The sequence below is a fragment of the Phyllopteryx taeniolatus genome, chromosome 8 (genome assembly GCF_024500385.1).
Source record: "Phyllopteryx taeniolatus isolate TA_2022b chromosome 8, UOR_Ptae_1.2, whole genome shotgun sequence".
In the NCBI taxonomy this organism is placed as follows: Eukaryota; Metazoa; Chordata; class Actinopteri; order Syngnathiformes; family Syngnathidae; genus Phyllopteryx; species Phyllopteryx taeniolatus.
Genome location: NC_084509.1, coordinates 31,031,558 through 31,043,931, shown reverse-complemented (window position 1 = coordinate 31,043,931; position 12,374 = coordinate 31,031,558). Strand labels below are relative to the sequence as shown.

The following is a 12,374-nucleotide window of genomic DNA, read 5'->3' as shown; positions in this document are numbered from 1 at the left end:
CTTTTATTGAGACCTTTTATTCAAAACACCTGAGAAATGTTTTTAAATTGTGGGGGGGGGGGGGGGGGAAAGCAAAAAAAAAACAGCACAATGTCTAATTTGAAAATCACTTCATATGCAAATGTTGCTTTAATCGTGAAAGACTGAAATCAACAACATGGCAGAGCGGTGACTGTTTTCGGAGCGCGTGTCCAGCAGCAGTTCAAGTGTTTAGTGCAGGGCTTATCGCACACAAATGAGAGCCGGCGGCTGTAACTTGACCTTGGCGCTCATGAAATGCTGTGACAATGGCGCCCCGTCCGGACCCTCCTATCGTGCTCCAGTCCAGTCTATTTATAAAGAGCAGACGCGGTGCAAGAGGTCAGTCAACGCGAGGTGACACCAACTCAAGAACAAAAGGTGAGAAATATTTGCTGTGACTGCGCTCGCTGCTAAACATGCTAAACCTCTGACACAAAAGATTGGATATATATTCTTTTTGAAGAACACAAATAACAATGTGACTAATATGGGGGTCGTTGCAGAATTGGAGGGGACAATTTAGGCAGCAACATTTTTGAAAAGCAAAACATTTATCATTTTTGTGATAAACCATCTTATAATTTCATTTGTCCATCTCAACCATTTTAAAAGAGATATTTTATGTCATGTGCTGTATTTGGTGCTAGCTGGGTTAGTTACAGATGCTCAGGCACCTCAGAAAGAAAAAAAAACAAACATTCAAAAAGGTTTGCTGAATAGCCAAAGGATGTGAAAGCAACTTGAAATGTCTGTTGGTTTTAATAACTTTTTCCCAAAAAGATAGGTTAGGGTGAGTTGTATGAAAAATGAATGGAAAGATGGGAAAATCACATTATGCGCAGATACTTGGCAAAAGTAGAAATGGTTATTTAACTCCTTTACTAAAGTAAAAGTAAAAAAAAATGTGTGATATCAAAACATCATGTTCCATTAGCTCTGTTATAGCTGTGAAGTGACTGGCAAAAATATGCTAAATTAGCTAATGATAGAAAGTAAAAAAATACGTACAACTTTCCTTTGTGTGTTTTTATTTTCAGATTAGATTTGAATCACAAAAGCTGGTGGTTTTTAGTCTGGCACAAGACACAATGCAATGCATTCCCCACGAATACTCTGGGATTTGAAAGACGAGCAAAATAAGTAAAATGTCAGAAAGAAAAATTCGCCAGTACAGTTACCTGAAAAATCCATCTTAATTACAGAAAATGTAGCGTGTGCGCAAAGTTCTTTCCCAACACTGAAGAGGAGCCAGTCTAATCGCTTTTATGCGCAGGAGGATGCCAGCGGTCCGCCACGAGCACTGCGAGCGGTGTTACGCCGTCCACTGCCAGGCGCCACCGCGGGTCTCCGTCGGCTGCGCGGTCGTCCGATGCCCCAACGGCTGCGGCGCCTTCCTGCACGCTTGCAAGGAAGATGAGCACCGCCTCCTGTGCCCAAACGAAACGGTGACCTGCCTCAACGCCGACTACGGCTGCCCGCTGAGCATGCCGCGCCACCGGCGGGCCCCCCACCTGGAGGCCTGTCCCGCCAGCGTGGTCGGCTGCTCACAGGAGTGGAACCGCTGGCCCGTTCCTGACAACGACCTGACTTTCTACAGGAACGTGTCCCAACAAAGCGAGGGCCACCTTGATGTCGCCTTGGCGCTGAGGGATCAAGAGCTGCTGTTTAAGTCTATCAAGATGAAGAGCATTTTCCCCGAGTTGACATTGACGGATCCTCGGGAATTAGATGTCGGGGTCGCAAGTGGAGATTCATGTTTAGCCTCTGGTGGATGTACACAAAATGACTCCATGGGGGTAGGGGAACCAAGTGATGTGGCAAGGGATGTGCTGGATGTGGAAAGTCTTCAGAACTACAGCTCCTGGGACAGAATATTTAAGAAGGAGATGAACGGGTGCGAGCAGACCAGCAAGAATGTAGCGAAGAAAACGGAGCGCGGAATGAAAATTGACCCAACTGGGGAAAGTTCCTCATGCGGGAACGGGGTATCTGGCCTGGCGCCGTGGCAGGAAGGTGTCCTGGAGAGGCTAGGTAAGGAGGCCAACATTAGCGAGTACAACATGTACCTGGTGCACAACGGAGCCATGCTCATCAACTTTGGACAGCTCGCCGCCTGCACCCCGAGAGAAAGGGACTTCGTTTACGGGAGCCTGGAACCCATCGAGGTGAAGTCCGTCCGCTCCTTCAACATTCCCAGCAGCTATCGAGCCAAGCGCTGCCACCTGAAGGACCCCAGTCGCAGGATCGATGTTGCGCACCAGAGCGTGGACACGGTGGACCTAGGCGTCTCTGCGCAGGACCTCCCGAAGTGCGACGAGGTGGGCGCCGCACTGCTGTGCTGTCTGGAGAAAGAATTCAAAGGGCATCTCATTTCAGAGAGCACCGGCACGGACGGGCTGTACGTCAACGTTGGGACACAAACGTACGACTTTGACTCTGCGCCGTTCCCAGCTGAGGCGTCGCTCGCCGACGTGGTCGCCGACAAACCGCAGTTTCTGCACGTCTGCGCCGAAGTCGAGTCGGTCACTAGGCGACACAACAAGACAAGCTCGGCCTTCAGCTACAGGTGCGGCCTCTTCTTCCGCCGCGACGAATACCCCTCGCACTTCAGGAATGTCCACTCTGACATCCAGGCCGGCCTCTGTGGCTGGTTCTTGCGACGTTGCCCCTTGGCATACCTCGGCTGCACTTTCACACAAACTAGATTTCACCCAGACGGTCAACCGGCCGAGGTCAAATACCACAACGGTGTCGACAAGCTGGTCATCCGGCCAGACGTCCCCTGGGAGCTCCTTGAGGATGTCAAAGCCTCGCGTCACCCTGACCCTCTGAGCCGACTGCCCCTGGAGATCCTCCAGCACGTCGCCGGATACCTGGACACATTCACCTTGTCACAGTTGTCGCAGGTGTCGCGTGCGATGAGGGAGGCGTGCGCCACCATGTTGCAAGCCCGAGGGATGGTCTCCCTCAAGTGGGAGAAGAAGACGTACTCCCACGGGGGGAGCTGCTGGAAGAGTCGGAAGAAAGCAAGTATCCAACCCGTCCATGTTCTGTAGTGCTTGTCCACAATAGTGTCACGAGTGAGCTGGAGCTGATTTCAACATGTATTCATTGTGCTTGTGAGGCGAGTCAGAATACACCCTTTCCGGTATATGCGCACCCCACTTCTGATTTCAGCAAAACGAGTCGAAGCACTTGTCTCGGTTCGGGTCAACGGCGAAGGGGGCCGTGACAAAGCAACCGAAGGGACTTTAAACGTCCACCGTGTCTTTTTTTAACAGAAGACGTCAACACAGAAACACCAAAGATGACAATATTCGATGTTTAGGCTATGTACGTTTTTACATATATCATATTTGTATAAATAAGTGAAATACACGTATTTTACTTTTGTCCGAAGACACCTGCTATAGATTTATTTTTTTTTTTTTTTAAAGTCATTTTGGCTTCAAACAATCACGTAATCAAACTGTAGCCATGTTCGTTGGCGTAGCATGCACAGGAAGTCAGCTATCCCGTTTTCAAGGGTTTGGTCACATGACGTTTGGCACATAGCGGATTGGAGGAGACAAATAGACAAACATGGGAGGAATGTGTGAATGTGCTAGGAAGCAGCAGAACCCGAAGAAAACCCATGCAAGCGCAGGGAAGGAATGCCAACACCACACAGAAAGGCCTGACCTGAGATTCGAACCCGGAACCGCAGACAAGTGAGGAAGACTTTGCTAACCACTATGCAGAAAGCAAGTGTCCTCTCACGGCACCACTTGTCCTCTCATGGTGTTGTGGGACTTCAGGTGACAGAAGCTGGGTACCAGTCAATACCAGGCCACGTACAGACAAACCTCCATATCATAAAAGAATTTAGAGCAGGGGTGTCAGGTCATTCATAGATGAGACCAAAACAAAAAAACAAAAATTATTGTTTATTTTGATAACAAAATCATTAGCGGTTTTTAAATTCTATTATTTATAATTAATTTCATTGTACATTATTTAACAAATATATACGCTAAAAGGTACTTTTACCAATTTACTGATTATGATTATACATTTTATTTATACAATCAATCAATCAACCAATGATTTTAAAGAGATAAATGAATCCAAAACAGAACGAATCAATTTTAGGAGAATAAAAAGCTAAATGAATACAATAAATATTACAGTATTCTTACAAATGTACATGCTTTCATAAATGGTTAATTGCTTTATTGTAAATAATCATTTAAAAAAATAGTATAATGAACAATTTTCAATATGCAGCGAGCATTTTGTATTTATTTTCTTAAATCATTGTGTAATTGTTTCGAATTAAGTACATTATAAATAATGCAATTCAAATTGAGAATGAATTATTTGATTAATAATAAACTATTTTCAGACAATGTATCTTGTCTACCCATGACCAAAGCCACCTGACCGTTGTCAAAAATCAAATGTGGCCCTTGAGTCTTTAATTAGCCCGGGGGGGGGAAACAAGTACAGGGAGAACATGCAAACCATGTTCCTACTGAGATTCGAACCCGGATCCTCCTGACTGCGAGGTGGCAGATGTGCTAACCACTCCTCCTTTATTTTTTGGGGGGGGGAAATTTCATTTTTGGCAAAATGTACCGCGTGCAATGCACTCCAGGCTGCAAGTCCCTGTGGCTTCCTTGCTTGGTGTGTGGCTCTTGGTCTTGTTAGCTGTCAGCGGAAAATGTCAGCCATTTGACACAGCTGCTGCATTGTGAACACCAACCGGACGCTCAGCACGCCTCTGGAACAATACAAAGTATGATGGAAAGATTTCATCAGTTGACTATTATAGACCTTAGTAGGTCACGATTCAGATATGCGCAAACGTCATGTGTCGTACACTTGATAGACAACAGTATTGGGACTCCCCCACCCCTCTCACCCCCCTCCCAGCTTCCTCCGCTCTGAGAAGACCTTCGACAATTGGAATTCAATCTCAAAGGTGTTCTTCCATCACGACCTCACCTTTACGGATCTGGCGTTGTGTACCGAGAGCAGACAATGGCTTTTCTTCCAATATGCTCTCACCAAATTGGAGCATACCGGGTCTTCTTCGAAGATTCTGCGGTTCTCAAACCGGCCGTCGCTCGGCGGTCAGCAAAATAACCAGTGGTTCTCGACTGTTGGTACCCTGGGACCTTCCTATTGCCGTAAAATTGCAGCCCACTTTTATAAAAAATTAAGAACGAAGAAAATGTTGTTTCAAAATAGTTTTTGAAAACGTGCAGGATTTTCCATTTTCAAACTAAACCACAGTATCGTTTCTTTGTTTCCTTTCATGCCGCAGTGATAGTCACGTTTACGAGACACAATTTCAAATTAGTTTGCTGTGCCACTCCTACATGGATAAAGTTTTTTTTTTTTTTAAATAAGAATAAAAAAGTTATTGTTGCGGGGGGGGGGGGGGGGGGTGAAATCGGAATTTTTCTACGACAAAAGACATTTTTCGAGAATACAGTCCCATTTTTTCGAGAGTAAAGGCTCCTTTTCAGAAAGGAATGCGTCACGTTACAAGAATGAAGTTGAACTTGTCAAAACATTCACTTATTCAAATATGACTTTCCTCCCGAATGAAACTGACCTGAATATCGTAACACCTTGGAAACATGACTTTATTCTCAGATCTTAGGTTGCTCTCGGACAAATCAAATGACCAAAACTCATAAAATAGATCACAGTTAATATTTCTATTCAATTTCCTCCCTCACGTTCTTTAGAATGAAGTCTTTGGTGCTTGCTTTGCTAACGTGCAATGGGTTATGCTTATCTCGTGTTGGTCAGAAATGCTGGTTTCTCATGTAGAGTAGAACTAGGAGAAGAGACGGTAGTTATATTGTTCTTCTTCTTTTGCAGAAGTAATGATCAATATATTTCTGTATAGACGGGGATCACAAGACAAGCAGCATGCATTCGGTGATGTGATGCGAGTGACACGGAATGGCCTGACAGCAGGCCAGATAGGCGATCGTTCATGGAAACAGTACGTTGATAACCTGACGTGCGGAACAGCTGAGCGTGTGCTCCCGGATGAAGGTCGGAAATTGTTGTTTTGAAATGGAGGCAAAAAATAACACCCTTGCACTCAGACGCAGTGTGTGAAATATTTTGTTCCTGCACTTATCTGCACTTTACTTTCATACTTTTTTGAGAACTTTGTACTTTTAATCCCTGCATTTGAAAACAGATATGTAATTTCTAAAAATAGGCTTGTTACTTTTGTCAAACTCCACAAATAATGACACGACAAAAAAATATGCAGTGTAACTTGAAAGAGGTAAAGTCAAAAGCGCCAAAATCTTGATTGATTGAGACCTTGAGTATTATAAAATGGGGGGACAGCAGTGACATGGAGGAACATGAACCAGAAAGAATTAATGACAATGACACAACACATACAGAGAAACAAGATTTTCCCCATCCATTGCCTTATTTAATATAAATGTTTGATGTTTTTGGCTACATGAATGGTTTGTGGCGAATGCATTGTCTTGTGACTAAAAACCACCAGCTTCTGGGTTTAAAAATCTCCATCTATTCTGAGAAGAAAAACAAAACAAAACCCACACAAACAAGTAAGGTGTATTTTTTCAGTTGTCATTAGCTAATTGAGCATTTAAAGTGAGTCAGTTCACAACGTTCGCTATGGGAATACATTTTGAAAAGACAAATCAAGCCAAGGATAGCTAGCTTTTACACGACAACATATACCGTAAATTCTTGAGTATAATACGTTCTTGAGTATAAGACGCACAGCCAAAGTTGCCCTTTCGCATCTGAATTTTTCCTTGTACCCTTGTATAATACGCCCCCCCCCCAAAAGAAATTGCTGGTATCCATGCTCAAAAAAATTAAGTATTATCCGAAAAGTAATTTGTATATTATTAGTTTTTTCAAAGAAATCACTAGTGAGAAAAGCAGAAAACCAGGCGAAGAAGTGAGTTTGGCCATTGTTTTCCTCACCAGAGCCCATGGCGTGTGGTTTAGTCACTGAGGGAACTGAGTGCTTGTTGCAGTAGTGGCGGCGGTGAAAGTCCGGTAGGGTACTTACGCGCGAGGGGCCCACAGCGTTGGATGAGTCAAGTCGTTGGTGTAAAGTCCACTGGGCTTTGCTATTTCGGCGGCCAGTGTTGTGCTGCGAGTCTGGAGAGGCTGGCAGCTGTGAGAGCTAGCGGCAGGAGCTAGCTTCAGTAGCAACGTGGAGTAGCAATCCAAGAAGGGGTAAGTTTCCTTAGCGGAACATTTAAAAGGTAGCCAACTGGAGACCATGTTGCGATGCAAAGTACTTGTAGGCGGAATACTGTAAGTCAGATAAATAGGAAAATATATATTAGACAAATAGGACAAGATATATTATACGACAGATATCCATAGGGCAGCAGCAACGAGACCGCCATGATACTCTTTGAACAGTTAAAATTATGTACCGGTAATTACATATAAATTTATATCATCAGACATTACATATCATATCATAATGGAAGTACTGTGCACCTTTTTCACAACCCCGAGGTACTGGTATATGTCAATACGTTTCTCATCGTTTCTTGTACCTATATATAATGTGCATCCTCAATTTTTCACTTTTTTCCCCCAGCAAAAACATGCATATTATACAGAAGAGAGAAATGACAGTCGGGATTTTTTTTTTTTTTTTATCTCAGCACAAGCACTATGAAAGAGGGAAAATATTTGGTATTTTTTCCCATTGTGCTACATTATCAATACGGGTATTTTGACGATAAAAATAATTACTTTTGGATTTCAATGGGGAGTTTTGCAGTTTTAAAACTGATTTAAACATCAACTCATTTTGCAAAGTGTGCCCCTCATTCTTTTTCATTCCCCAACATGACCATTCATAACGGTGATTATGAAAGTCCGTAGTTGTGATAAATTGTCACACACAAAAACGCGGTCCTGATTCAACAAAACAGCAGCACTAGCACTAGCACTATACAATAAGCTAGCATTAGCACTGTAAACGAGCTGAAGTTGGCCACAGCTGCCGCATTAGTAGCGTGACATATTCGTAACAGAGTATTACTATAACACTTCATTTATTGGTATTTTTGAGAATGTACAATCAATTAAAAATCAAAAAGAGGTGATAAACGTACAGTACCAGTCGAGCAGAAATGTTGCTAATTCCGCGTCGCTTCTGAATCCTCTGAAGTTTGCTAGTCTTTCCCAGTTGTGTGCAAATGAGGAATGGACTTTTTTCGCTCTTTTTTTTAGGTAGAAATTCTGCACTTTTTAAAAAAAAACAACAACAACTTTTACTTAAGTATAGGAGTTGAAGGAGCACTTCTACTTGTAGCAATTTTATTTTTATTCCCCCCACAAGTTCCCATACTTCTACTTAAGTATATTGCCTGAGTACTCTTGCCACCTCTGCTCACATGTGATGAAATCCGTCAACCCTGCCCGTGTGTTGTGCTCCACAGGTTTGGGAGTTCAGCTCGCTGTTTTGCCCGGTGGAGCGATGGCGCTTCAGCGACGCGCCCCCCATGGCGGACCACCTCCGAACGTGCCCCTTTTACCAGAGAGCGCAGCGCACCGAGCCCGTGGCCTTAAGGGGCCTGCAGGAGGTCAGCAGAGAGGCGAGACAATAAATGCTATGCACTGTTATTCCCCACATAGCCACGGTTAACTATTCTCGAATCCACCTATATTCTTTTTTTTCCCCCTGTGGCGAATATACACAGCTATTTACTGGAATTATTATTTGCGCTCTTTTGGAAATCAAAGCCCTGGTGTAAAGACTAAATACAGTAAATGTCAAGAAAATATGTTGAAGTGATACATCTAGACTGTTTAAGATCTTTGTATATCTGGTAGGAGCTAAGTTTAGCTCGGGTTGTTAGTCGAGTTAGTCGCCTTTGCATTTTTTTTTCTTTTCCAAATTAAGTGATCCGTCAGTGATTTATTTTCAAAAATATTGTTGTAAAAGGAGTTTGAAATGATATTAAACTGTTTCGGGATCAAAGTTTGCGTTATTGTTTACTCTTTCAACTATTCATGTTCAGGCAATGATAGAATCATTAAAGGAGTAGGGCGTCAATAAAACGAACCTTTTCACACTTGGCGGCAGATCTTGGTCCCTATCCAACGCAAAGGGTCGGATTATTTGACATGTGAGAATATGGTGCGTTAAGAATACTTTTGTAAAAACAACATTTTTTTTGTATTGGATTATATTGGATTGTCCAGGGACTGTGCCTCTCATGTCCTTACACTGCCACCTGCTGGTTAAAAGCTACAGTGCATTTTGCGTAAACGCTGAGGAGGAGACAGTGTTTGCCTTAAAGATAATAAAATTGTCAACAAACTGTTTTATGCGAGTAAGAAATGGTCAACCCTGCCCCATTTTCTGCTGGACCAAACGGCGAGTCCGAGTCATCACAATGACGGCCGAGTTGAACCCTTTTCACCAACGAGGTGAGCGGCTTCTTTCTGGAGTATTTGTGGAAGTGCGGGTGTTGAAACATTTTCCTTAGAAAAGTATGGGTGTTGAAATAGGAGCAACCCGTGAGGGTGTGACAAAAGTGTGAGTATTTAAACCTTTCACCTGGAATATTGTGGGTGTCAAATGAAAAGTGCAGATGTGAAAATGCTACACAGGTAAAAGTGTGGGTGTTGAAACCTTTTGCAGGTAAAATTGTTGGTGTCGAATCACCCACACCCACAGATTCAGCGAAAAGTGTGGGTGTTGAAACTTTTTGCTTGTGGGTGTTGAAACCTTTCACCATGAAAAGTGTGGTTGTCAAATCACCCACATCACAGGCAGGCGCAATGAAAAGTGTGGGTGTTGAAACTTTTCGCTGGGAAATGTCTGGGTGCCAAATCACCCACATCCATGGGTGCAATAAAAAGTGGGCGTTCGAACCTTGTGCTTGGAAAAGTGTGGGTGTCGAAACAGCCGCATCCCGTGCGGGTGTGATGACAACGTGGGAGTTGAAATCTTTGTCTGGCAAATGTGTGGGTGCCAAATCACTCACACCACATGCACGCCCGATAAAAAGTTCAAGTGTAGTACTTGGTTGTTTAATTTCACTCTTAAGGGGTTGGCAGGCACTATTTGTATCCAAACAAGTAAAAAGTCCATTTTTGACCATATGTCTCCTTTAAGATGAATAAAAGCTGGTTTATGGATCGCGTCTACAGTGGGCGCTCGCAGACGTCGGGGTTGCGCAGCTTGCCGATGACTTGGCACAGCATCTTGTTGCAAAGCGCCGCGTACGGGTTCAGCAGGACCGCCTGCCGGCGGGCGAACTCGCTACCGAGCGTCGCCGCCTCCCGGAAGTCCGCCCGGGCCCCGTCGTCCCGGCCCGCCAGCCTGCGCAGGAGGCCCCGCTGCACCAGCGCCTGGCAGGCGGTCCGACCCCGACCCCCGCTCAGGGAGATGGCTCGGTCCAGGTCCTCCAGAGCACCTGAGCGCAGAGAAAAATCACAAGAAAGACCACGATTAAATTGCCTGCTACGGTCCACTTGCATGAGCCGCAAGGATATCCGGCAGATGAAGCTACATGGGTGTTGAACCCTCTGACCAGGAAAAGCATGGGTGCAGAAACATCGAGTGTGCGTGAGGAAACCTTTCATCGGAAAAAGTGTAGGTGTTAAGACACCCACCCAATACAAAGTGTGGGCGTGGGAAAATGAAACATCCACATCGTGTGTGCCCGTTAATATTGTTCACCGGGAAAAGTGCGGGTGACACAATTCCCCAAAAACTATGAAAAAAAAGTCCCATTGAAAATGAATAGGTCGCCGTGTACATTTTTTGAACATGGTTGCCATTCGATATTTAAAATGTAACAGTAACTATTTCCACTCTCCAAATTTTCAAATTAAAAGCCCCAAATTTAGAAAACTGCAAGCCTCAGAAGTCCCATACAAAATGTCCACAGGAGTTTTCTACTCGTTATTATGAGTTGGTACCTTCTGTGTTTCCTTGCAGTCGCAGTGTCTGCGCCCGGTTGTTGTAGGCCGACGCCCGGTGGGGCAAAACCCGTACAGCCCCGCTGAAGAGTTCAAGGGCCCCCTGCAAATCTCCCACCTCGGCTGCAGAGACCGCACGAGTCTCCAAGTCCTTCACTAGCCTCAGCGAGTCCTCATCAAAGGGGCTGTCTGGCAGGGGGGGGACACACACAAACTGGTTGAAAACATAAACTCTGAAATGTCACCCACACGTCATGCCGGAATATAACAAAAAAATGTCATGCTAAAATTGGTTCTAGGCTTTTTTTCCCCCTAAACACAAGAGAAGTGTGGACATCCCAGGGCGACATCTAGGCTCACCGTCGTCCGTTAATTCCTGCTCCTGGTCCAGGCCGGGGACATCTCCGAAAGGCGAGTTGGGGTTGAAGATTGCTTGCAGGACTGCTCTGTCATGCGCCGACGCCATTGTGGGCACACAAAAAAACGATTGAGAAACGTAAAGAGGAGAAGTGCTGCTCGTTTACAGCAGGAGTGGAGAGTCGGTGATTTAGGTCTCGCTTCCCCCCCCCAAAAAAAGGTGTAGCCAGCCAATCGGGTGAGGGGGTGGCAGAGGAGGTGGACTTTGAGCACATCTGGCTGTGATTAGCCGGAACGCCACTGCACAATGTCGTGGAGCCTTTCAAACCAGCAAAACAACTGGACTCAATGATACTGTATCAGAAGCAGTGTCGGTACAAAAAAATAAAATGAAATACAATTTTTAAAAAAGTATCAACAGTATGACAGTGTTTCTCAAACTTTTACGACCGAAATAAAATACTTAGCTCTGCAAGTACCACCATCATGACCAACATTAAAATGCAGTAGCATAGTAGGCCGATGTGTTTCTCCAAAATGAGAGAGATCTTTTATTCCTATCAAGTATATTAAATATTATAGTGTCACTGTAGCATTATGTACAGTTTGAACTTTAAACTGTGCTGAAATGTAGGAAAATGTAAATATATATGTATATTTAATGGTTTAATTAAAATATTTTGCACATGAAATTGTACTGGAATAAAAATAAACAGTTCTTAAAGAGTAAATGCAAATATATTGAAGTTAAATATTAAATATATAACTATATATGATATATATATTTAATATAACTGAACTGAATTGAAGTGTTTTTTCCCCCCCACATACCACTAGAGGGAGCCCGCATACCACGACTGGTACCTGTAACCACGCTTTGAGAATCATTGCCCAATAAAGTATGGATTTACTTTCACAGGTTGACTCACACACTCGCTTATTATTTCAATTTAATTATATTTTTATTATTTCAGAAGAACAATTTCACTTGCTTAGAGCATTTCCTCTAAAAATCTCAAGGTATGAAAACGTATTCT

The 12,374-nt window shown here is 43.9% G+C and overlaps 2 protein-coding genes across 2 annotated transcripts; one reads left to right on the top strand and one right to left on the bottom strand.

The window, feature by feature from the left end:
• Window positions 1–293: 293 nt before the first annotated feature.
• LOC133482605 (F-box only protein 40) lies at window positions 294–9,028 on the top strand. The gene is made up of 3 exons (XM_061782913.1): window positions 294–399; window positions 1,295–3,047; window positions 8,487–9,028. Exons 2-3 carry the CDS (start codon window positions 1,299–1,301, stop codon window positions 8,652–8,654), a joined length of 1,917 nt encoding a protein of 638 aa, XP_061638897.1. The 5' UTR covers window positions 294–399; window positions 1,295–1,298; the 3' UTR covers window positions 8,655–9,028.
• Window positions 9,029–10,072: 1,044 nt separating this feature from the next.
• ttc36 (tetratricopeptide repeat domain 36) lies at window positions 10,073–11,858 on the bottom strand. Its single transcript, XM_061782914.1, has 3 exons — window positions 11,341–11,858; window positions 10,981–11,169; window positions 10,073–10,472 (listed from the first exon to the last, which is right to left on the bottom strand). Exons 1-3 carry the CDS (start codon window positions 11,444–11,446, stop codon window positions 10,201–10,203), a joined length of 567 nt encoding a protein of 188 aa, XP_061638898.1. The 5' UTR covers window positions 11,447–11,858; the 3' UTR covers window positions 10,073–10,200.
• Window positions 11,859–12,374: the final 516 nt, after the last annotated feature.